General features: G+C 48.4%; 1 protein-coding gene across 1 annotated transcript in view; it reads right to left on the bottom strand.

Annotated features, from left to right (window-relative positions):
• CTSD (cathepsin D) overlaps positions 1-26,869 on the bottom strand; it is a 227,607-nt gene that overhangs the window by 46,551 nt on the left and 154,187 nt on the right. Inside the window, exon 7 of the mRNA XM_069623953.1 lies at positions 26,045-26,189. Within this exon, the coding sequence (XP_069480054.1) occupies positions 26,045-26,189 (145 nt within the window). The remainder of the gene's footprint in view (positions 1-26,044; positions 26,190-26,869) is intronic.

Below are 26,869 nucleotides of genomic sequence, written 5' to 3'. Positions count from 1 at the left end.
GCCCTTCACATGGTCATCTATCTTTTTGCCAAAGAGCTTGTCCATCAGAGGGCATATACAAAATTTGGGCCTGGGCCTTGGGTCTGAAATCAGTTGCCTTCATCCAGGCCTGTCTCCTGAGGACTGTACCATGGCCCATTTGCCTGAATCCTGATTAGGCCAAGTCTACTGCCGCATTGATCAGGTTATCGGATGTAGCCTCACCATAAACTACGATAGCTTTTGCCTCCTCTTGGAATTTCACTGGCAGATGTTTCGTTAGTCTGGACATCCTCAGCCAGAGCTCCCCATCAAACCTAGCCATCAATGCCAGTGCATCAGCTGCTCCTACAGTAAGAGTCTTCCAATTTGGGACCTTCCTCATCAGGGGGTGGGGGTTGTCATCGGTGAAGGGTTAGCTAATTATTTCCTTGACGCAACTGGAATCAGAGCCCAGTTTGGAGTGCCCCCTCAGGTAAAGGGGCGGGGAGACCATATCAAGCACCTTCCATTTCTTTTCTGGACGAGAAACCAGGGTGAGAGTAGATTAGGGTTTGATAAAATGTCTACCCATATTGCATCTAAAATTGGGATGGTTGTCACAGTTTTTCTGCACGTATCTCTACCTCGTAGAGCACAGACTTCTTTTCATCACAGGCAACTTGGAGATGAAATAGGTCAGCTGCTTTTGACATTATCGTGTGGACGATATGAGATCGGGTGGCGAAGTACCACCTGGTGAGTCCCATCTTTGTTGCTTTTCTATTATATAATCGTCCCATTCATTATGTTGGTCTGGTGCAACCCTAGGTAGCTCTCCTTCCTCAAGCTCCTCCTCTTGCACTGCAGGATCGCAGACATCCCTGTATGCCGGGTCTTGCTCATATGGCTCCTCCTGCCAATCAGACAGCGATATTGAGGATGGGGCTGCAGTGTCCCAATCTCCTTGGAGACGTACTGCTTGTTAAAGGCCGATGACGGGACTTTGCACTGTGTAGGAGAATGTTTTTTAAGCCTACTGGGTGGTGGCGATTTTTGCCCCAAGGTAGTGGTGATCTGCCCCGAGACAATGAATGTGAGGGAGTCCATAGCTGATGACGAGATGATGTGCCACTGTGGTGATCCGGTACCCACTCTTGTAGGCGATATACTCCTGCGTTTCCTTTCCCCTCTTCTTGGTGGTGGCGATACACTTTCCTGTCAGGAAGTCAACAGTGCCAAGAACCAAGCTCTTTGTGGTCTCTAAAGTTCCTGCATGATCCTTTGCATTAACTGTATAGGTGCAGGGTCAAAAGGGTCTGAGATGTTCTGTGTTCAGCTGCCAAGGCAGACTTTTCTTTTGGCTTATGTATGGGCCTTTCTGCCACTTCCCGCAACATCCGAAAACGCCACCTGGAAGTTACACCATCTCTTTGAAAGGTGATAGGTTGATGGTAAGCATTGTCAGCAGTTCATCCAGTCTTCCAGGGAGCACCATCCGGCTGAAGATTGGATGGCTTCTTCTTTCTCTCCGTTGATGGCGATTTTCCCGTTGACGGGACGGCCGTCAAAGATTTCTCCATACCGACCTTTGTGGACGGGGCCTCAGTCAACGAGTCACTGGTGGATGGTTTCAATTAAGACAGCTCTTCATGGATAACAATGTCTCGCTGTTGATGAAGATTGAGGACGAAGTCTTGCTCTGTAACGCTCACCTGGTATCCATGGAGACGTCACTCAGCCTGTTCTGCCCTCTTACGACCTCAAACCCTTCCCTGGAGTCTACTCGACTGGAGACTGGGCCTGAAATACAGGATTGTTAGAGTTTAACTCCCTATTGTCTATGTGTGCTTGAACCCCTTCTTCCCCAGGGTCCAACCCTTCCCTTTGATCCGCAGCTCACCTTGTTTTCTTGGAAAGTGTGCTCTCTGTCCTGCATTCAGCGCAGGAGCGCGTTGATTGATGCAGGCTCGTTGCTGCCTAGTTACTTCACTGGCAAGAGTCCGACAGTTAAGTATAATGAGTCTTTTGAACAGTTCTCTAAGTTCGTTCCTTTCCTTCCTTAAATGATGGCCGGCGTCCGGGGATGGCGACGTGCTGCTGAGAGGAGTAGCGCTGAAGGTGAGCGAGAGCGCGATGCGACCCCTTCATATTTGTATTGAAAGGAGTTCTTTTTCTGTGTCTTTTAGGTGCTGCAACGTTTTCAGCGTGGATGTCAGTTATGAAGAAGAAATGCGGTGAGTAAGCGCAGTATGCGGCGCCTCCAGATGTTTCCATGCTAACCTGGAGTGTCTTTTCTCTCTTGCAGATGGATGAGAAGTTCCGGAGACAGAGTTCCCCCAGAGCAGCTGGGATTCAGGTAAGCGTTTGAAGCACGTACAGTCTTATAATAAGCAAAGATTTGCTGAATGCTCACTAATGCCCTTTTTCCTGTTCTTTTCCCTAGGAAGCGCCTTGCCGGGATGGGAATGACACCGCCGAAGATGCCCGCAGAACAGAAGAAGCGATGAATGATGGGCAGAAGCACCGCAAGGTAAGGCTGTTCCTAACAGTGTTCTTGTTCTTGCAGGAGCTGAGTGCAGAAGAAAGATGCAGGCCTACTGGAGACCGATCCGAACACGGCGACTGTCACGCTGCAGGTGCAGAAAACACAAAGCATGTTTCTCAGCCTGGGCGTGGCTTAAATAGTCTCTGGGTATCCCAGGTGTCTCTGGGCTGAACCACACCCAAAAGACTGGACTGCACATGCAGTTCTGGGAACCGAAATATGTGGGGGCATCCATCTTGTCCCCATCAATGCACTACAAGTCCAATCCCCAATGTTATCCTATGGGAGTGAGTGAGTCTGGTGCCACAAGCGCCAAGTCTGACTCCAAGTGGGTCTTTGGAGGGATGGAGAGGGCCTTGAGGGCCATGTAGGTGATCATGGCCCGGCTCCAGCCTGACATGGAGGGCTGGGGACATGAGGGGGCAGGAATCATGACATGCTCGTGGACGAGGAAACCTTAACCATTGTTGTAGACTGATGGCTTAGGCGTCAACGGCACACACTCTCTCTGCGATGTATGGTCGCCTGTGGATGGCGGGTCTGTTGACAACCGCACCCGACGAAGAGGGCTAAAGGGAAGGTTACTTACCTTCTAAAGAAATTTCCTCAGGAATGTGGCTCTCAAACTTTTGAGGATATAAGAGCCTTCATCGCCTTAGTTCTTTATTTTAGGTGGTGGAGAGCCACCCCTTTTTACTGAAGCCCTTTTTGATGCTTTCTTCTCAGTACTTTGGTAAGATGAAATCGGGTCCATCTTTGCAGATTCATCATCCGAAAGCTGACCCTTTGCTTTCTAAATGAAAGAGCCTCCTGTCCGTCTTGCAATGTCTTGTGAGAGAAGGTCTTGCAGCTCTCAGTCTTGAATTTCATGAGGGTACAAGCAGTAAACACACCGTTCATGAGGGTCCTTCATATAAACGACTTTATTTTTGCACTTACTGCAGTCCTTAAAGAGGTAAGGCCTCTTAGTGAATCCTTCTGCCTAGCTCTGCCATGGCCATGAGGAGCTTTCACTTGATGATTTAGGACATGCTGTGACTTTCCTGAGCCTAGGAAACACAGCGGGGAACACCAAAAAAGTGTTAAATTAGTGCAAATTGTAGATTAGAGTAGTCAAAAATTCTGCCAAAAAAAAAATAAGGATTAAAGCTCAGAGAGCTAAAGAGGATTCCACTAGCTTTGTAGACTGTGGTGAAAAATCTAAGGATGGATGCCTGGGGTGGAGCTTAAGCCCTGCCACCTCATTGGTTGGAGTCATACAGGATCAAAGTGAGGTGGAGGGGCTACACAAGTGCATGCTTTTTCAGGAATAATGGACAAACATATATGAAAAAATATTTTTATATTACTGAGGATTCCCAGTCTGACCACGGAATATTCAAGCAAGTGAATCTATGAAAGATCCAATGCTGGAGAATTAGGGATGACTTGTGGGCATGAATAATGTCTGAAAACATTGAAACACCCAGTTTCTAGGTTTTATTCATCCACAGATTAAAATCCACCAAAATCAAAGAATGAGAAGTCTTGGACCCCTAGACGGTCAGGATGTGTGAAATCATACATAAAGTGCTCGAGTGGTTCCTTGCACTGAAACCAAGCCCTGACCAAGACAGCAGTTTTGGCACTTGCTGTTATCTTATAGCCAGGTAGTACTGTTATTGCAGAACCTGGAAAATGCCTATCCCATGCCAACGCAAAAGCCAAATAATGTGGCTTTGCCAATGCTTGAAGATATCCAGACATCTATCTCATCTCATCACATCTCTCTGTGCAAGTACAGAAATGGTGGTCAATGAACATTTGAGTGTCTAGGAGAATGGGAGCAAGTGGGAAGAAGGAACAAGTTACTCACCTGTAACTGTTCTCCAGCATGGATCTGGCATGGATTCACATGCTCATGAATATTCCCCGTCGTCAGGCTGGGATTCCTCGGTAAAGAAAAACAATCCGTTTCAGTTTCATTTCTGAACTGTCTTTCTCCTAACAACCAATCACTGATCTCTGGGTCATACTGCCCTCTACCTAAGCCTCTTCTCTGGCAGACATCTTCAGATTTTTGGTAGTACGTAAAGTGGCAGTAGGACCAAGAGAAGAGCTGCAGAGGGGCAGCCGGGAGGGTTCGCATATGAATCCATGCCAGACCCATACTGGAGAACAACAGTTACAGGTAAGTAACTTGTTCCTTCTCTAGCATGGGGTCTGGCATGACTTCACATGCTCATGAATAACAAATACATAGCAGTACACACATGCACAACCACGGGAGGTGGCAAGGCTCAACATAGGCATCTCTGACCTCTTCACCAGGCTCGCCTTCAAGCGAACAAGTTGTGCAGCACTGCTTGGCCTACTCTGGACTCCTCCATGGAATCCCCGTCGACGCAGTAGAACATTGTGACGGTGTGTGTGTCGACCTCCACATCGCAGCCCTGCAGATGTCCAGCAGGGGCACACAAGACAGGAACGCGTGGGCTCTCGGCCGGCCAGGCAGCGGTCGGTTTGCCAACCAGTGACAGTGGGTGATCCAGCCTGAGAGCCACCTGGAAATGGAAGCCTTGGACAGGACTTTCCCATGGTTCACAGGACCAAAGTTCACAAAAGGTCGAGAAGTTTTCCGGAAACACTTCGTGCGGGCCACCTAAAACTTCAACGCTCTAGCCACAGCCAGCGAGTGCAAAGCCCTTTCAGCCGGCGAGGAAGGCGTCAGAAAAAAAAAACAGGTAACACCAAGGGCTTGTTTAGATGAAAGTCCAATGGCACCTTGGACATCAAAGAGGGGTGCGTCCGCAGCACCACTCTTGTCTTGTGGAAAGTCAAGGAAGGTGGTTTACAGGAGAGGGCCTGGATCTCCCCCACTCGTCGTGCAAAGGTGATGGCCACGAGAAACCTTTCCATGACAGAAATGTGAGTGGTTCAGAATGCATAGGCTCGAACGGAGGTCGCATGAGCCTAGTAAGCACCACATTGCGCTCCAACGCCGGGGCCATATCCTTCAGCGGCAGGAACGAGCGGAATAGTCGAATAGACAAATTCCTTGACCAATCGATGCAGTCACAATGATGGTCTTTCTAGGGATCTGGTGTAGCGGGAGATAGCCGCCAGATGAACCATGATGGAGGCATGCGCAAGCCCTGACTTGACCAAGGACAGCAATTATTGAAGTACCTGAGGAGCCTTCATCCTCAGCGGGTCGACCTTCTGGGCATGCCACCAAATGGCAAATCTCTTCCACCTAAGTCCGTAGCATTTCAAAGTAGACGATGCACTAGCCTTGGCGAGAACTTCCTTGTAATCCACCGGGAGATCGTAGCCACCAGATACTAGCGCTGCAGGAGCCAGGCTTTCAGGTTCAGAGACCCTGGATTGTGGTGAAGAATGGCACCTCCTTCCCTGGCGAGAAGTTCCGCGACCACTGGCAGCTTGACTGGTTTGGATGCGGACATGCTGAGAAGGTCCGGTTACCAGATCTGCCTCGGGCACCCTGGTGCGATGAGGATCATTTGGCACCGGCACTGTTTGAGTTGACTGATGACTCGAAGTAACGACGGCAATGGGGATGTGGGGGACGGATACAGAAAAAGGCCTTCCCGAAGGAATGAGAATGCGTCCCCCATGCCCCGTTGCAGGGGTAACCTGCTGGCAAACCTTGGCACTTGGTATTTGTCGCAAACAAGTCTATCTGGGGATTGCCCCATTTGAGGAACAGGTTCTTTACTAGGTCCTGCTGAAGTTCCCATTCATGGCAAGAGCGAAGATCCCAGCTCAGGGAGTCGGCGACTGTGTTCTTTACTCCTTCCAGATGAAACGGGATAAGGAACATACCCTGGGCGACGGCCCAATGCCATAAATCATGCACCTCTTTGAAGAGCGCTGGGGACCTGATGCAAGACATCGTGGAGGTATTGTCTGTGAAGACCCACACCACCTTGCCCTTGAGGGACGGCAGGAACGATCTGAGGGCCCAAAACAACGCCCGTAGCTCCAGAACATTGATGCACATCTTTTCCTCCGGCAGCCACAGGGCTCTGGTGTGAAGACTTCCGGTATGGGCTCCCCATTCCTCCAGGGAGGCGTCTGTCGTTACCGTCTCCTGATGCGGTGGGGCCTGGAAATCAACGCCTCCGGTCAGATGAGAGCACACAACCCACCATCTTATTGCCCGACGGAACCTCTAGTCAAGAGCGATCTTGTCCAGGAAGCTTCCGGACACTTGAATCTAACAGGCATCAAGGAACTCCTGCAGTGGCCGCATCCATAGCCTGCAGAGTCGCATGAGAAATGCATGACATCATGCCGAGCAGAGACTTGATGGCCCTCACCGTGGCGATCTCCAGAGCGAGCAGTCGTTGCACCTTGCCCAGGATGGCCGTCACTCTCTCCTCTGTCGCCAGGCATGACACAGTGTTCAGCTGGGATCCCAAGAACAGCGCGTCCTGCGGTTTAGTCAAGTAGGACTTTGCATAATTCACAGAGAACCCCAGATCCATCAGTATGCAAACGATCCACATTGTGTGGTCGACGGCGATGATCCTTGAGCTGGCCCGGATAAGCCAGTCCAAGTAAGGGTAGATGTGGATCCCTTGCAGTCGCAGATGTGCTGCCACAGGGGCCAGGCACTTGGTGAAGACCCTTGGCGCCGACTTCAGTCCGAAGGGAAGGGCCTTGAATTGGTAGTGCTTCCCTTGCACGACGAAGCGCAGAAACTCAGTGTCCCTTGTGAATTGGAATGTGGAAATACACATATTCCATGTACGACGACAAAGTCTCCCTCTTCTAGCTGTCCGAGCACGTTCTGAAGAGTGACCATTCAGAACTTCTGGGACTTGATGCATTTGTTTAGTCGTCGTAGGTCGAGAATGGGCCTCTAGCCCCGGGTCTTCTTTCTCACAATGAATTACCACGAGTACACGCCGGAGCCCTGGAGCCGCTTTGGGACAAGCTATAGCGCCCCTTTCTTTAACATGGCCTGAACCTCCAGCAGCAGCGCAGGGATGTGGTTTTCCTGACGGGCCACCGTTGGTATTTGGGACACTGCCATTGAAACTCCTGGTTGTGTATGTGGGCGAGAGCATCCAGCACCCAACGGTTGGTGGATATGGTCTTCCACACGCTTACTAAGTTAGCCAGCCAGCCTCCCACCAGGGTACACCACGTCATGGCAGGTTCATTCTTGCTTGGACGTCAACGGGCCACTTTGGGGTCCCTGGTGACAATGACGTCCTCCTCCAAAAGCCTTGGAACGGCCCCTGTTGGTCTCCTGGGCCAAAGAGAGGGAGGGCTGGTGGAACAAAGAGGAGCTCCCGTTGTAACCCTTGGAAGAACGGGGAGACTTGCCTCCTGTGGATCGAAAGGACAGTCATCGCTGCTTTTGCGTGCCCAGGGCACGTTCAATGTCTGTGTCCGCCTTGATGGCTCACAGTGACTCACCGACAGCCTTCTGGCAGAGATTGTCTCCGTCAAAGGGCATGTCCAAAACCCTTGTCTGGATGTCCTATCAAAAGTTGGTGGCCTTGAGCCAGCCACGACGAAGGCAAACGCTGTTGCCCATCTGGTGGAACCCCGCGTCGGCGATGTCCGTGGCCACCATGATGGCATGGTCTGAAGTCACCTCACCCTCATGCAGAATTTCCAATGCCTCCGACCTCTTGTCATCAGGGAGGAAGTCCAGGATGGGAGCGATCTTGAACCACAGCTCCCAGTCGTAGAGTGCTACGATGACGAGAGCGTTGGCAGCCTTGATGGATGTGGCCGCAGAGTAGATAACTCGTCGTCCCATGGCATCCAACTTCTTCCCTTCGCTGTCCGGAGGGGTGGATGCTGCTGAGGAAGAAGCACCCAATGACTTCTTGGCCGCTGCCGAGACGACCAAGTCCGGTGACGGTTGGGCCCGCAAGCACTTGGGCGCAGTGTCCGGCACCCTGTACTTCTTAAGGCGATCCCTCTTCGCTGAGGCCGTAGAAAGGTTCTTCATGAGAGACAAGCCTTTGTCCCAAATGTCATCCAAGAGTGGGACCGAGAGGATGTCTTTCTCTTCGCCTCGCTGGTACAAGAAGCCCTCCTTCTCCAATGGAGCGAGCTGGAAGAGCTCCGAAGCTCTGGAGATCATCGTGTGAAACAAGCCTATCTTGTCCGGTGGGGAGGATCTGGGAGGTGATGACGGGAGGTCCCCCATCCCACAGTAGCCGTCCGTGCCAGTCGTCGTGTCAGGGTCCGTCTCAACCCTCGGGGAGGGACAGGGCAGCGAGGGGTGGCAAGGAGGCAGTGGGTGCCTCTTGCTCTTCTTAGCCGAGGTTCCCCAGTCACAAGGGGGTCGGCTGTCGCCGGCTCTGCAGTCGGGGCCGCTGGCACAATAGGCATCCTCCTCTGTATCTCGGAGACCAGAGAGTATGTACCGTAGAGAGAATGTCCACAGGTCTCTAGGCAGCAGCTGAGGCGGAGGAGGCAGCTGTGGCGGAGGTGGAATAGAAAGCTGGGGCATAGGCAGAGAGCCAAGGGCCTCAACGACCTGTGGCACACCGTTGCCTTCCTCGACAGTATCCTCGTCGTCGCTAGCGCTCTCATCGTCAGGCCTGACCCCAACGTTATCCTCCTCCTGGATGATCTGAAGGTAGACTAGCTCCTCCTCCGAGGAGATATCTGTGCCCTGGACAACATCTGCACCGCCCCTCCCCCCCCCCTTCTTCGCGTCCAGAGGTTACGCTCTCGGGGAGATGACCGGCTTCTTTCTCTATGGGGTCTTCTCTATAGGCTGGAATTGAAGGAGGGACACTCTTGCCTTTGGGGGTGCACCCTGCGGATCTGCCTCGTTGGCCTTCGAGAGGGACGCCACCACCACCTCTATGGAAGGCCGGGCTTCCGTCGGGTGGGCCTTCACGGTCAGGTCCGGTCAACAGTGGGAAGTCAGAATCCGACCTTACCATTGGCAAACAGAACATCAAATGGAAGACAAAAAGGATCTAAGATTCATTGGCTTAAAGAAAGTGAAAATGGGCAGGAGGAGGAAATTGGGAGTTAAAATTAAGACAGACAGAAGCAAGAATCATTTGTAAATTCAGAACGATCGAATTTGGACTTAATAAGGACAATGAGGTGGTGCATTTTTTGTGATTGTAAACATTTATGCAAACATGTAAATGTTGGTTTGGGAGATATAATGCATTTTTGAGTACATGTCTAACCAAAGTGTTTAAACATTGAAGATATTTAAGTATTCCTTTACAATCAATGTGTACTGTAGGTCTAAACAGTGCAATCGTGATATAGGTGAAGTTTACCTTAAAGTGACAGACTGAAGATTGCGGAAAGAACCAAAGGCACATGATCAGTAAATGTTATTATCAGTGTCATAACGTAGTTTAATGATCAACTTTGCTTTTGTATTCTATGGTAGGATTTGTTTTTGTTAATGTGGCATAACACCCACACATGAAACCTTAGGTCTAGAAAATGTGGTTTATAACACAAGGTTTATCTTAGGAACAGGGGGAGGAGCTCAGGACTTAACCCCATTTAATAGGAAATTTGCAACCATTTGCGCGACATCGTGTAAAATATAATTGTCCAAATAGTACAAGCAACGACATCAAAATGATTCGATGTATTTAATTTCAGCGATATGACTCAACAACTTACCCAGTTTAGTGAAAATGTAACTGTTATTTTAGAAATGGGAGGCTTGCAATTTATACAACCCAAGTCTTGATACAGTCAATCACTGTTTAATAACCTTGTTACAAGATGGATGCCGCCTAATACGGCGTTAGTAGACAGTAAGAAGGGACAATAACCAAGGTAGCCATGGAAACTGATAAACATGGCTGAGCGCGGAGGACACTGTTCGACAACAGTTCGGGCCGACGCGAGTAATACAGGGCAACACGCAGAGATAGAAGGTAAGCGGCGGATGTAAGACGTTTATGCACTGCCTCATCCCGCAACATGGGAATCTAACAGTAATGGGGGCGCATTTCTTATCAAATCAATCGGATAAATAACGGGTACAGACGTACCTCAAATCCGGGCCATCAAGCATGTTAAGATGGGAGCGGGGAGACGGTTAATCACAATTTTACAGTTTAATGTTTAAGTTTATTGTATATACACAGATATTTTTCCTTATTTCATAGGGCTTAACCCATGACATTTACGTACTTGGATTCCGGTAAGCCGGCAGGTCACTTAACTTATTCTTTGTGTATGCTCTATGTAGCATTAGGAGTGGTAATTAAGAGAATTTAACAGCTGCAGCGCAAATAGGTGGCAAGTGGATATATTTTGTATGTTAAGCACTTGCATGGTTAAATTGAACTCTCAGTGAACTATTAACAAGTATAGTCAATTATGAAACTGTCAATATTACTATGGTGAAAAAGTGTGACTACAAAGTATGCGGGTGCTTGGGGACCTTACTTATACAATGGAGTTGATTAAATTTGGGAACTTATTTTAGTACAGCCAGTATGGCAGAAGAGCATGTTGATTTTTTTTTTCTTTCATATTTTTTAACAAATATTTTTCCTTTTTCTCTTTTTCTTTATCTTTCTCTCCCCCAATTTTTCCTTTCCCTCCTTGTGATGCATTTGACTCATTGATTCATGCAACTAATTGATTATGTGATATATTTACACTTACAAATGCATATTCTTATGCCACGACGACATATTCATGATTTGCTATGAACATTTGTCAATGTTTTACATATGTAGTGTCAATGCTTTTTTGTATAGAGTTAAATGTACGGATAGTAAGGACTATCTAGGAAAAATATTGCCCTCAAATGAGTTTTTGTTTTGAGAAAGGCCCTTGTGAGGCTGAAACACGTGTCAACAATATTCGAAGGGCAAGGATAGCAAATTAACTAATAAATTTGCTTGAATATCAATAAGAGTGGACAATATATTCTGTGTAAACATCATTTAGAGTGGCGCAGTCTAACTGTGTTTTAACAACAAACCCTATTGTAACCCTGTGGGAGACTACACCAGCCTTGTCCTCTTGGCAATAGGTAACCCAACTATTGGTATAAGTCTGTACTACACAAGTTGGTAGAGTGACTGAGCAGCTAGGTTTATCTCAAGAGGTGTCAATATGAGCTGTAGGGTTGCAACAGCGTTTCATCACAGTGACAAATATCCAAATAACTCAAGGTTTCTTTTTATTAATTTGACAGTCAGTTTTAAAATAAACCTTCTTTAGACGGGAGCAATTGGCAACAATAAAAACACACTTCAAATAACACTCCTTCAGTTCAATAAAGTAGATACCCTTTTGGGATGGCACACAGATTTTCCTACACCCTGAGGTGACTTCAATAGCTAGGGCACTGGACAATAATGTATCGCTTCACACTGAATTGAGAATACTGAAGTTATGGCAAAAAGGAAAAGGTTTAGGAAGGAAACAATGGTTTACAAGCTTCTCAAACAAGTATGCACTTTTGAACCCCAGAATGCAATGTAGATTAACCCTTTCCCAGCTATACCAGTAAGGTATCAGACTTTTTGGAGGGATAGTTAGATACAATGTCAGAGGTTAGAAGAGTCTTCAGGTAGCCAGGACAGCCCATGTCACTAGAGCAAAGTCTAGGGGAGCTGAGGCACTTCTTGAAGGTAAGTAAAAAAGTCTTGCACATGGTTAGAGAGTTTGTTGAAAAAGAAATCACTGTTGTGCCACAAGCTGGAAAGCTTGTGAAGGGCAAAGCTGCAAGCAACTCTGCAAAAGGCAGCAACTGCAAGTCTCAACTGAGAACAGGAAAGCTACACAGACAAGCGGTAAGTACCCCTTAGTTCACAGTCCCTTAGGTCTGAAGAAATGGTTCCAGCTGGCTTCTGTTCCTGTTATAGTATGGCAGATGATGTTGTTCCTGGCCTCAGTCATGGGGGCAAGAGGGAGGGTGTCTGGGGACTCGTGCACTATGATTCAAAAGGTCGGCGGCAGCAATGGGCACAGTTCAGATCAGTGGCACTTCGCTTAAAAACAATGCATTCTAGTCTGGTGTTCCTGTCCAATGGCACTTGGTTCCCGCAGCAGCAATGGAAGCACAGCCAGCAGAGAGAGGGGTTTCAGTCGAGTTTGTCTTGGGGTCGATTGGTCACAGCAACCCAAGGGGAGAAGTCGTCCTTTCCGGGCTTTTCTAGTCGATGTCGACATAGGAGCTGCAGCACTGCTTCACTGGGAAAACCAAAAGTTGCAGGAGGAGCAGCAAGCTTCTCTTCTAGTTTTTTTCTTCGGTTCCTTCTTCCAGTGGTCGACTCTGCCTTCCTTGCAAAAGACCTCAACTTTTATGCAAGTTTCTCCAATTCATTCGCAGCCTGGCTGTCACTCGCACAGCAGGGTGGCTGACTTCCACGGAGAGCCAGCCAGCCAATCACCTTTGGATGGATTCCTGTAACCAAGTAGACTCAGCACAGGGAGTTCCGGAACCTCCCTCGCTTCCTGCCCTGCCACACGCTGGAGCCGGTGACAGGCTTCACCAGTGAATCCCACCAAAGACAAAAACGAACAAAGGACCAAACTTGGTTTGGCGCGCAGAGTAAATCTCAAGAAGGACCTTTACAACAAGAAATGGCGAAAAAAGAAGACCGGGGCCATTTTGACAAAAGGGGCACCCATGGGTTCTATACTGCAACTGCAAACGCAGCCCTCAGTAAAAAACATACAATGGTAGGAAAAAGTAAACCACTGCAACCAGCCATTAATTGTAGAAAGGGTAACATAAAAATGTTACACAAGAGGTTAGTCAAAGGGGATACTAAGTAACCCCTTCAGCACCCTATTGTAAGATAGTGTGTGCTGTTCTAGAGGAAAATGTAAGTAAAGTCAATTTCACTTTAATACTCTTGGAAACAGCAGTTATCCAAGAGAAGGTATTTAAACCTTAGCAGAGATCCAAAGGGTTTCTCTGTGACACTGCACTGATGGTGCAGTGCGTCACAATGTAAAAAGGTGATGCCTATGGAGTTTGTCAGACTCCAAAACCAAAAGAAACAAACAGTGTTCAAATAAAAATAAAAGCATGAGCGAGTGGGAAAAAGGTCTTGCTCTCTTCGGGATAAAAATGTACAGTCCTAAAGTCCAGCAAAAGAGCTGGGGCGTCTCCAAGGTAGAAGGGAGTTAGCACATTTCTGAGAATTCTCCCAAACTCCCAGGGTCTGCATCTCTGCAACAAGACAGAATCCAGCTGGACCACTATTCTAACCAGAGGTACTGTTTAGACTACGGGGACTTAACTCAGTGTCTTTTTAGGCGTGTTATCCTCAGTTGGGAATTGCATAAGCTTACCTTTAGAGTTGATTCCAACCCTGCTTTTCACAGGCTTCATAGCTTGTGACCCTACAAGTCATTTCTACAAACTCTCTAACTTTGTGCAAGACTTGTTATCTAAGAAGTACCTCAGCTCCATAGGCTGTGTTCCAATTGACTTTGGCTGTCCTGGTACCCTGTACTCTTCTAAACCCATTGACGGATAGTTCTGTCCCTCATAGGTGGTAACTTGTTTTAGACTGTTATTGCTGGGAAAGGCTTGTCTAGAATTCATTGGAAGATTTAAGTGTCCTCACATATTGAGAACCTCTAACCTTTTTCCTTCCTTAAGCATTTCCCTTCTGCAACCTCATAATCTACAAAGTATAATCGGTGTGATATGCAAATGCCATTACTGTTCTTGTGAATGAAGTCACCTCAGGATGTAGGTAGTATGCAAGAAGCACATCCCAATGGTATCCACTAACTTATGCCGATCCTGAAAAGTATTTTAAAGTATATATTTACCTTGTTACATGAATTGACTTTTAACGAATGCTCATTTAAAAATTGAAGATAACTATTTAGAACAGAAACCTTGGATTTTATTGTTCCTTGGTTACCTGTAATTACGAATGTCATTGCTACAGCTCTACAGCTCACCTTTACCCCTTTTGAGAGGCCTGGCTGCCAAGTCACGATACAAACCTGTGTAGTGCATACCTATACCAAAAGGTGGGTTACCCAATACCAAGCAGAAACAAGTTACTTACCTGTAACTGTTGTTCTCCAGCATGGGTCTGGCATGGATTCCCATGCTCATGAATATTACCCGTCAGACTGGGAATCCTCTGTAAAGAAAAAATCAGTTTCAGTTCGTTTCTGAACTGTCTTTCTACTAATAATCAATCACTGGTCTCTCGGTCATACTGCCCCCAGCCAATGACTGCACTCTACCCAAACCCCTCTGACAGCCATCTTCAGGATTTGCTAGCACAAAGTGGCAGAAGAGAAGAGAAGAGCCGCAGAGGGGTTGGAGGGAGGGTTTGCATGTGAATCCATGCCAGACTCATGCTGGAGAACAACAGTTACAGGTAAGTAACTTGTAACTTCTCTAGCATGGGGTCTGGGGCATGGATTCACATGCTCATGAATACAAAAATACATAGCAGTACACACATGCAAAACCACGGGAGGTGGCAAGACGCAATATTAAGCATTTCAGCAGCTCAACATTAAGCATCTCTTACCTCCTCACCAGGCTCACCTTCAAGCGAACAGGTTGCGCAGCACTGCCTGGCCGACTCTGGACTCCTCCCTGGATTCTGGTAGATCCAGTAGAATCTCGTGAAGGTGTGTGTCGACCTCCACGTAGCAGCCTTTCTGATGTCTAGCAGGGGGCACACCAGACAGGAACGCCATATTAGCAGCAATCGCTCTGGTTGAATGGGCTCTCGGACGGCCGGGCAATGGTCGGTTTGCCAAGCGGTGACAGTGCATGATGCAGCCGGAGAGCCATCTGGAAATGGAAGCCTTCGAGAGGGCCTTCCCTTGGTTCACAGGTCAAAGTTCACAAACAGCTGTGACGGCTTCCGAAAACTTTGTGCGGTCCACGTAGAACTTCAACGCTCAAGCCACATCCAGCGAGTGCAAAGTCCTCTCAGCCGGCAACAAAGGTGACAGGATGAAAACAGGTAACACCAAGGGCTCGTTGAGATGGAAGTCCGACGGCACCTTGGGCATGAAGGAGCGGTGCATCCTCAGCACTACTCTTCTCGTAGAATGTCAGGTATGGAGGTTTACAGGAGAGGGCCTGATCTCTCCCACTCGTCGTGCGGAGGTGATGGCCACAAGAAACGCTGTCTTCCACGATAGGAACTTCAGCAGTGCCAAATGCAAGGGCTCGTGTGGGGGACCCATGAGCCTGGTCAGCACCACATTGAGCTCCCACGCCGGGGCCAGAGTCTTCACCGGCGGGAATGAGCGCAACAGTCCTTTCATGAACTCCTTCACCAGGCAGTGAGACCACAGCCACGACCGCCCCGGAATTCTGGTGTAGCGGGAGATAGTCGCCAGGTGGATCTTGATGGAGGCATGCGCCAGCCCTGCCTTGGCCAGTGACAACAAGTACGGCAGCACTTGAGGGGCCGTAATCCATAGAGGTTTGATCTTATGTGCACAGCACCAGACAGAGAACCTCTTAAACTTATGTCCATAGCACTTCAGAGTCGAGGCCGCCGGGATATCGTAGCCTCTGAACTCTAGTGCTGCAGGAGCCAGGCCTGTAGGTTCAGCGATCCCGCGTCGTGATGTAGGATGGTGCCTCCTTCTCTGGTGAGAAGATCTGCATCCGTCGGTAGTTTGACTGGGGGGACGCTGACAAGTTCAGAAGGTCTGAGAACCATATCTGCCTCGGCCATGCCGGTGCGACGAGGATCATCCTGCACCGGGACTGTCTGAGTTGACTGATGAGTCACAGAAGCAACAGCAACGGTGGGAACACGTACAGAACGGACCGTCCCAGGGGAAGGAGAATGCATCGCCCATGCTCCCTGGCTGTGGAAACCTGCTGGCGAACCTCCGGCACTTGCTGTTCGCCACCATCACGAACAGGTCGATCTGGGGACTGCCCCATCATCGGAATAGGAGATCCACTTGATCTTGCCGAAGCTCCCACTCGTGACAAGAGCACAGCTCCCTGCTGAGTGAGTCAGCGACAGTGTTTTTCACTCCTACCAGATGAAAAAGGTACCAGGAAAATCCCCTGGGCGACGGCCCAGTTCCACAGATCCTGCGCCTCCTTGGATAGGGCTGGGGATCTGGTGCCCCCCTGCTTCCGGATGTAGACATCGTGGTGGTGTTGCAGGTTGAAGATCCGTACCACTTTGCCCTTGAGGGACGGAATGAAAGACCCGAGGGCCCAGAACACAGCTTGGAGCTCCAGGACATTGATGTGCAGGGACCTCTCCTCCGGGAGCCAAAAGCCTCTTGCATGGAGATCTCTGGTGTGTGCCCCCCATCCCTCCAGGGAGGCGTCAGTCATCACCGTTTCCTGGTGTGTTGGGGTCTGGAAGTCCATGTCCGCCGTGAGATGTGCGTGGGTGCCCCACCACCGGATCGCCTGATGGAAAGTCTCATTGAGGGAGATCTTGTCTTCGAAGCTCCCCGCCACTTGTATCCAACGGGCATTGAGGAACTCCAGCAGTGGTCGAATCCGCAGCCTGCACAGGCGCACAAGGTAGATGCAAGATGACATGCCGAGCAGGGACTTGATGGACCTCACCCTGGCCACTTCATTGGTAAACAGCCATTGTACCTTGCCTAGCATGGCCTTCGTCCTCTCCTCCGACGGTGATGCCAACCGCGCCACTGTGTCGAGTCTGGCTCCCAGGAACAGGGCGTCCTGCGACGGTACCAAATGGAACTTCATAAATTGACCGAGAATCCCAGTTCCGTGAGCAGGCCAAAGGTCCTCGCTGTATGGTCGACGGCGAGTTCTCTTGACTTTGCTCGGATGAGCCAATGGTCCAGGTAGGGGTAAACGTGGATCCCCTGCAGGCGCAGCCACGCCGCCACCAGTGCCAGCACTTGGTAAAGACCCTTGGAGCCGACTTCAACCCGAAGGGCAGGGCCTTGAACTGGTAGTGCCCCCCTTGTACCACGAAACATAGGAACTTTCAATGTCCTTTGTGTATGGGGAAGTGGAAGTAAGCATCCTCCAAGTCCAGTGACGACAGGAAGTCCTCTTCCTCCAGCTGTCCCCGCACATGCTGAAGGGTAACCATCCAGAGCTTCTGGGCTTTGATGGATTTTCTTGAGGTGCCCAAGGGTCCAGGATGGGACGCCAGTCGCTGGTCTTCTTTCGGACGAGGAAGTACCGCGAGTATACTCCGGAGCCCCGGAGCCTCTTTGAGACGAGCTCTATTGCACCCTTCTCAGCATGGTTTGTACCTCCAGAAGCAGCTGTGGAACGTGGTTTTCTGTCCTGGCCACAGGAGGGAAATGGGGGCACTTTCTTTGAAACTCCAGAGTGTGCCCATGGGCCAGGGCATCCAGCACCCAATGGTTGGTGGAGATGGACTACCACACACTGATGAAGTTTGCCAGCCGGCCTCCCACCGGGGTGCTTAGGTGGGGGCCCGATTTCACGGCCGGTTCAATCCAATTTTGCAGAGGCCTTGGCACCCTGAGCTCCTTGGCGACGAGGACGGTATCCACCGGTCTTGTTGCGGCCTCTGGAAGCTTCCTGCGATAAGGAACGGGCAGCTCGACGGTACGACGATGCACTGCTGCCGAATCCTTTGGAGGCACCTTGAGATTTTCCTCCGGAAGTCCGAAAGGATGGCAGTCGATGAAGAGTGCCAAGGGCACGGGCTGTCTCTGTGTCTGCCTTGATGGCCTGTAGCGACTTGTCCACCGCCTTCCCTAACAGGTGGTTACCGTCGAAGGACATGTCCACTACCCTGGTCTGCACGCCCTGACGGAAATCGGTGTCCTTCAGCCAACCGCACCGGCGCAGGCAAAAGCCGTTGCTCATCTGGCGAAAACCGGTGTTGGCGATGTCTGTGGCCACTGTGATGGGGTGGTCCCAAGCCACCTCGCCTTCCTGTAGGATTTCAAGGGCCTCTGCCCTCTGTCATCTGAGAGGAAGTCCAGGAGGGGAGCGATCTTGAACCACAGCTCCCTGTCGTAGCGTGCCACGATCGCGAGGGCGTTGGCCACTTTGATGGTCGTCGCTGCCGACGAGATGATCAGTCGTCTCATGGCGTCCAGCTTCTTCACCTCGCCGTTTAGTGGGGAAGTGGAAGTTGACGCCGTTGCCCCAGCCGATTTCTTCATGGCTGCCGCAGAGACCAATGAATCCAGGGACGGCTGTGCTCTGAGGCACATAGGAGCAGAGTCTGGGACCCGGTACTTCTCGTACCGGTGGTTCGGGCTCCTCGGCTGCCAGGCAGGAATGGGAGATGCATCCTGTCATCACCACCGTCATCGTCCGTCCCCGTTTTATCCATTGCTGGAGGGGATGGAGGTGAAGGCTGGAAGTGAGGGGGTGGCTGAATCCGCCTCCGCTTGTTCGGTGGGCTCCCCGACGGTCCAGGCGCCACTGGATCGTCCACTGGGGGTAAGGGCAACCTGGTCCTCATCTCGGTACACAGGGTTTGCAAAGCCATCAAGATTGCTCCTGAATTGTCCTGGAGGCGTAGGCATCGGTTGTGGAGGGAGCGACAGCTGGGGCGTAAGTCCTCCATTTCCTCCACGGCCCGTGGCTCCTCGTTGGCACCACCGTTGATCTCCACGTCCGCTTCGTCAGGATCCCTCCCGTAGGCCTCAAACTTCTTGTCCATGATAGCTTTGACGCCAGCCAGCTCATCCTCGGAGTTGGTATGCATGTCCGTTATGGACACCATGCCCCCAACCCCCACCTCTTTCTCCACCTGGGGTTTCACTGGGGTCCCCGGGGGGCTTCTCGATCGGCTGAAAAGATGATTCCCTCCGGGGTGGCGGGGAAACTCTAGCCCTGCAAGTGGTCTCCACTGGGGTAGCCTCCACAGGCTTCGCCAGGGCCGACACGACTCCTTCAATCGAGGCCTTCGCCGGGTGAATCAGGGCCTTCACGACCTTGGGAGCGTCTGAGGCCTTCACCTTAGGGGGAGGGTCACCGCCTCGCCCCCGCCCCTTGGCTTTCTCCATTGGGATCAACCGGGGATTCTCCTGAAGCTTACCCTGGTTCTCAGACATCCTTTTCCCCCCGAGCCAGAGCGTTGTCTCGTGGATGATGGCGTCTGACATTGCGCCCTACTTGGCAGCCGAGGAACCTGAACCAACGGCGCTCCCGGTGCCCACAGACTCGCAGTGCTTTGCCTTTTGTTGGGCCCCCATCACCGGAGCGCGCTCAAAGGTCTTAGAAGACCGCTCAGACTTCTTCTCACCTGCTGCTGGGCTCTTCCACTCCAGCCAGTTGGTGAGCCGAATACGGCGGTCCTTCATTGTCCGGACGGAAATGTTCTTAAATAATGCAGTCCTCCTCCACGTGTGACTTGTTGGCCTGAAGGCAGTAGAGGCCATGGGTATGCTCATCTTCCTTGAAGACATTCTGTAATCCACATCCTGGGCAGTTCCTGAACAGTTTGGATCCAGTAGGTGTAGAATCTCCTTTGTTCTGGGCCATGTCTGAATCGGGGTAGGCCTCAAAGGTCTTCCGGAATCCTCCAAGAAGTGTAAGTCGATGAAAATCCGCCTTTGAGGGACGTAGAAAATTCCAAAATTGATCCCCGTTGATCGGATGAAGAAACGGTGGAGCTTGAGGCTCGAATTGACCGGAAAATAAGAGTAAACTGTTTGAAAAAACACAATACGCAGTAAAAGCTTGAGAGCTAAAGCATGAGGACTCCAGACACTTGAACGTGCAGTAAAAATCTGAAGATGGCTGCCAGAGGCGGGGCTTAGGTAGAGGGCAGACATTGGCTGGGGGCAATATGACACAGAGACGAGTGATTGGTTATTAGTAGAAAGACAGTTCAGAAACGAAACAAACTCATTTTTACTTTACCAAGGATTCCCAGTCTGACGACAGGGAATATTCATGAGCATGTGAATCCATGCCAGACCCCATGCTGGAGAAGTGTTGTGTGGTTTCACACAGTGTGACTGCAACAATTCTAGAGAGGCCTACTACTTTACAGCCAATTTGCCAGAATGCTAGCATGTCACCTTTTCTTAATAGGGACCGCGTATTTGAGGTCCTGGCTCTTAGCACTTGCAGGAGACAGAAGCTGCAAGGTGGGAGCACAAATATACTCCTCGACATGGATAAAACCAATTAGGTGGATACTCCTCGCAAGTGTATAATTAAGGAGCTGGACTGTCAGATTTCTAATTTTGGCCTTACAGGATCTGCTACCCCTGAACCTAAACAAGGAAGGGATAATAGTGCAAGTTTTGTCCCTTCTGCTACCTCCCCGTCAGGAGGGAAAGAGAAATATGCAGAACAATAAAGATTGTCATCTTCTACTAGACAACGGTGCACTGGGCTTAATAACTTTTCAGTAGATCATATTGTCCATGCCCAGTGGTCTCACATAAAGGCCAGTATATTTAAAAAGCTCCATCTATGCAATAGTCTTTCCGACCTCTGCTCCTTGGTTGACTTGTTAGAGGACTATGTTATTGATCTTCGCCCTCCCAGAGTGAACAACATGTCCCAGTCGCACATCATCAGCCTGTAAAAATTGACAATGTCTGTCAAGTAGCTATACAATTGGAGAGGGTGGATCAAGCCTCACAAACCACACTGATTGGGTGTGACCGTCCGGCATCCGTTTGTGCTATAGCTTCCATCAATGAAAAACTTCTCTCTGTTGATATTAGCGGGCATATACAGGAACTAACCTCTACACTCCTTGTACCTGACCGTAAATCTCTATTAAAACCTGCTAATCAACCTCTAGTGGCGAGTGCTAAATGTAATCAAGCGACTTCTCAGACTGCACATAGGAAAGCCACAAGTGCCAACAATTAAGGATAAAAGTATAGTAGCCTTTGTTATGGATCAAAGGAACTTTGTCATTACAAACATTGAGAAGTCCGAAGGAAAAGAGTTAGAGAAGCCCTACATAACAAGGTGCTCGCATGGCTTCGACAAAGAACAGGGCCGGGAGCTGTCAGATCGTCTGATTTGAAGAAATTATGCAAGATTGATTTGAGTGAATGGGGTCCTCTATCAAACAGGGACTGTGCCCTCGTGGGTTGTGGGCATAGTAATCTACCTCTGTATCCAAGTATGTGCCAACATCTTCCCAGTGGGGTCTTCGAAGTGTAACTTGATACTCCGATACCACCCTTTCAAACTCTAGAATATTAGGATTAATTGATCTGTTCAGGAAAAGACTGACTGCTAACTGTTTTACTCTTGGAGTGACCCGTTTGTTGGAGGGGTATTTGTTGCTGCCTTCATATGTACTGTCTTTTTATTTAGGTATGTGTCTGCGCTCTTAAGCCTCCGGGTCAGTGGTGCGCGGTATAAATTTAATAAAGTTAAGTAAAGAAAGCCGAACAGTGAGTAAACCAAAGAGTGGACTATCCAGGAAGCCATTTAATATAGGTTTTATTTTTAGAAAAGGGATGGACTATAAAAGGCTAGGTTTCGTTTACGACTATTTTGTTGGCCAAACTTGGAGAAGTTGTGTTGTAGATCATGGTTGGCCTGGAGGCTTAAGGGCTTACATAAAAATCGGTTGGAGCTCTGTTGGCCATCACTCTTTGGACTTTGATTATTAGAAAAGTGCAACTCTTGAAACACAAACTTCTTAGAATGTGTTTACGTCTTATGCTAAACCCTTTGAACACCCACAGGTGTGCGGATTACCCACAAAACCAAACGTCATTGAAAAAAAAGTGTCAAGGATGGGATAACTCAGTTAATTCTTTTCTGAAAAAATCCTCAGTACCTACAGCCATTCAACCAAACCAAGACCCTAATCTCGTTAATACCAATAAAAAAGTTTTTACACTGAAAGCAGAGTTATACATTGCCTCATCGCTCGAAATCCCGAGACAATCCTGATCTATTCTGCATTTTTTCGAATGATATTGTGGATTATGATTTTCTATTTCTATGTGCTTGTAACGCGCCGACAGCCCACAGGCATCAGGCACAGAGTGATCCTGAGGAGGATTTGCATGGAAAATGGGAAACCGAAAAGAGATAGGGGAGGTAAAGGTTAGCCATGATTGTACCTAGAGAAACGCCCTGGACTGCCAGAGGGTTACTGGAATAAGTGAGTTTTCAGTAATTTCCTGAAATTGCTGAAGTTTCCTCCTTCCAGTCTTCGGTTCTCTGGGAGGCTATTCCAAAAGTTGGCTGCTCTGACTGGGAAAGCTCTGCCTCCACCTGCTGCCCGTCTAACCATTGGGATTGTCAGGAGGCCCATGTCGGCTGACCTAAGGTTTCTCCTAGGTGTGTGGAGCAGGAATTTCTCTTTAAAGTATCTTGGCGCCTTGCCATATAGGCATCTATGAACAATCGTCATGGCCTTAAAATTAACTCTCTTCAATTCTGAGCCAGTGAAGATCTTTCCTTGCTGCAGATATGTGTTCTCCATATTTGGCTTTCTTGACGATACGAACGGCATCATTTTGCATGACCTGGCATGCAAAATGATGTTTCTGTACTGGTTGTACTACTTTCATTGCTAGTTTTAGGAATCCTTGCCCAGAGAATACACTGGGATTATTACCTTGCCTGATAGTGCATGCAGTCTTTACTTAAACAACCCATATCAAAAAAGAGGAACTGTAGTTTGACATGGGTTCAACAACCTACAATAAGGTGTAGGATAGCAACTACAACTGGCTGACCATAGCTCTGAATAAGTTGTGCCCTGTAACATTAGATTTAGTGAGCCTAATTCCCTAGTAAGAGCGGAGTCCATGAAAAAAAACATGAGTAGGTTTACCATGTCACCGAAACAGTCATCACCGTTTCACACTGGCCTCAAAGTCTCAATAACGAAATGCGATTGGTTAGGCTCTTTCTTCATAACCATGTTGGTCTGAAGTCCTTCATATGCTTGTGTTATAGGATATCTTGCCATAGGGTGGCAAAGCTCGAAACCGGATAAAGGCAATATTATTCATGGCAAAATGGGGAGTCTAAGCTGTAGCCTTCACAGGCTCTCCATGTTAACCGTTTAGGCTGCCTTTATCGATACCGCATTGTTACTCTTGATGTAGTGTCAGTCGTTTTGCCTTTTCAGAAGTAGAACTTTTGGTTTTTCTGTGACTTTGTTGGTCCTTGTGCTTCATTGCGTCCGCTGATCTTCACAAGAGAAGCAAATGCAGTGAAGCAACAACTTTCTACAATGTTCTTCGAGACCTTTTTTGGTTTCAAGTTTGACAGCTCAGTACCTGGATTTTGAGGCATTGGTTAAAAAGCCTGAACTATCACCTCACATTATAGGGTAATTTGGGTTAATCATTGTCTTTAGTGCTGGGAATGAGATTTGTAAAGTTAATGAAGTTCTCTTTGTAAAATGTCCCACTTCCTGAGAAATAAAACACTACAAACCTACAATAGCTCCATCTTTTGGGTATTTGGCTGTTCACACTTACTACCAGTACCATAGCCTACCTGCATTTTCTCAGAATAAACATCCTAGGAGGGACATGCATATTCGGTGTAAACACCCTGCAAAAGCGTTCAAGAGAGGCAAGAATTTTGGTTAACAGAGGAGGATCCAATTCCGGGGTACTTGCTGTGTGAACCAAACCTCCCAGGCAGAAGAGAAGGTCATGCTAGCTGTGTGACTGGACTCGCAAGCTCCAGATCCGAAAGCCAACCAAGAGCTCTTTCTGCGTATTCAAGTTTTATTTGGCCACATTGAGCAGTGTTATTTCTTCCTGTTTCTCAGACAGATACCTGATGTTCATAATCATAATGCATTACTTTTGTGTAGCCTATATGTTCTCTTTCAGCAGTATTTACTCATAGTAGATGTTACTGATTTTGCTCTTGGCAATGTTTTTTCCTCCCAAATTTGCTCTTGGACATGTATAGTTCATGTTCACAAAACTGCCGTCTGGCACTTTTTCCATTGCAAGGTTATGTAGGACCAGGTGAACGATGGGACTTTTTGTTGTCTATCTTAATCTAAGGATCAGTTGAAGGAATATGGACGGTGTCTTGCGGGTGAGGGCAAGCAAAGCACACTGAAGAAACTCGTCAGGTAAACCATTCCCCGGCTAACTACATCAACAGACTTGTTTCATGAAAGCTGCCATGCATTTGCGCAGGCTAGAGGTGTTCCTTCACTGGAACATGCCCAAATGAAACCACAATGCCGAAACAAACCATGCATGAGATTTTCAGAGCAAGAATTCCCAGGTGGCCTTTTTAAAAGCAAATTTTAGCTACTTGCTGGAGTCCAAGAAAGTATGGAAATTGCATATTCTCATTTACATTTTCAAATTGCACCTTCCTGCGCTACTCGAGCCAGATACCTGCGAGAGGATCGCTAGGTAATTTAGAAAGCTGAACTGTTGAAAATAAACTGTATTCTGCAAAACTTTATAGACGCTGGGCAACATTATGGTTTTATACATAATGCCTGCTAAAGAGTACAAAGGGGGGGATCAACTAAGCTTACATGTTTTTTGGACTACTACGCTGCTTTTGATAGCATCAGAGGGACGCTATTGGCAAAACTACAGCAGGTGGGTATTAAATGCAATGGTAAACTGTCTTCTAAAGTGCATGCAAAGGATAGCTTAGTGACTTCAAAATAGAAACACATTATGTAGATTAGACTGGGGCGCACAGACCTTTTGAAGATCGAAAAGGCTTGGTACCATAGTCCAAGGCTACGTAGACTTCACAAGGAGGCTAGTGAGGACCTCTTACGCGTTTTATTATTAAGGCCTCTATTAAAGGATACTCAGAAGAACTAACTGTCCAACAATCAGAGAAGCCACTAAATACTTGTGCCTATTGCCGACTAAAGAGCTTGCTGCTGCTGCATTTATGTTTTTATAAAGAGTAGTGATGTTGAATGCGTAATATCGTTAAATATTAATGTCTTGAAATTTGGTCCACAAGATTTTAATGTTTTAATTATAGTGTATGTTTATTGCCAATATGCATACGGATTTGGAATGCTTTTTATGATGGTTTTACCTTGGAAATAATGAAAGTTTCATTCATTCATTCATACTCCCAAGAGCAGAAAGAACATGTAGGCTTTACAGGGAGCCCACTGAGGATCTCTTACATATTTTATTATGAAGCACGCAGATAAAGGAACCTCGGCCATGGATTGTCTTGTTATATAACTAAATAAGATTAGGCGGTAATGAGATCATGTCTTGGTGGCGACACAAATTTGATATGTTCATGTGTGGTTAAATATGTGAACGCTGCATTACGATTATTGAAAAATACAGAGGCTATGGAAACATGTTGGTGTGCTGGGGTTGAATGGAACACAATGCCTGTAAAGATATTAACAATGTATAAGGCTACCAAAGACCAAGATGGACTCAGTATATATCATAAGTAACTCCTTTTAATACGTTTGCTTGTAAAGAAGTTGTTTTGCATAACTAAACGTAAATAAATAAAACTGAGTTTGACAGATCAATGAGCTCCTCTGCCATACTGTACTTTTCAAGAATACGTTCTGTGATCCAATGTGGCCAGTCCACCTCTGTGTCGTCCCTTTGTGCACTACAAAAGATAACAAAGCACATCCCCCGCATTCCCCACCCAAACCTGCATCCAGGATATACATGTGCACTCACCTCGCCATGAATCAGAGGTATAGCTCCAATGGTCTTCTGTAAAGCAGTCACTTCATCTACGGGCCCAATGAGGAGCGAGGTGCCTGTATCCACAATGGCCTCACAGCCACCTTTGCAGATGGTCAATTGGTCTCCAACGCACATCCTGCACCATGGACATAGGAAACAGTCAGTGAGGGGAGCCTGGGGGCAAGAGTCCCAAAGAGCAGAATACATTCAGAATGTAAGCATCAAATGTAAGCAGCAGAGGATGTCCCTTTCAGAATACTTCGGCTAAACAGCTACTCATTGGGAAACACTGGCACAAAAGAGCAGTCCTCCTGCCCTGTGCATGGAGCACCCATCACAGTTGTGATCCTATAATCAGCACCTAGAAGGCACAAGTGCCATCTCAATCACACACTCCCCAATGGAGATTCCAATTCTAGCCCCCACTGAAGGAGGGGGCGAGGAATTGCTGCCCCTTCATCGAGTGGTCGCTAGCCGCCAACCCTTGTCTGGAATGGATTCTCCCACACATCCTCTCAGGATGCCACTATCTCCCCCCACCTGCCCGCCCCCTGTGGAATCACTTCCCCCTTCGCTTGCCTGTGGTTTTGCACCTATGTCTTTGGAGAGATTGCTCATTCAAAGCTATACTGGACAGCTTATTCACAGCTGTGAGGCCTCTTACTGTACGCCGCCACCCTCCTACGAAACGTCTATCACTAAGCTCCAAACCCTTTTTTCCAAGATCTGACCCAAACCACCTGCATTTGAGAGGCATCCCTTCTTTGCCCACGAGTCCTAACTCATCAGGACCACTCCTTCCCTGAAAGACCTGCC

This window comes from Ambystoma mexicanum, chromosome 11, assembly GCF_040938575.1.
Source record: "Ambystoma mexicanum isolate Mex_15411 chromosome 11, UKY_AmexF1_1, whole genome shotgun sequence".
In the NCBI taxonomy this organism is placed as follows: Eukaryota; Metazoa; Chordata; class Amphibia; order Caudata; family Ambystomatidae; genus Ambystoma; species Ambystoma mexicanum.
Note: the sequence above shows the minus strand (reverse complement) of the source record. Positions and strands in the feature narration are given on the sequence as shown.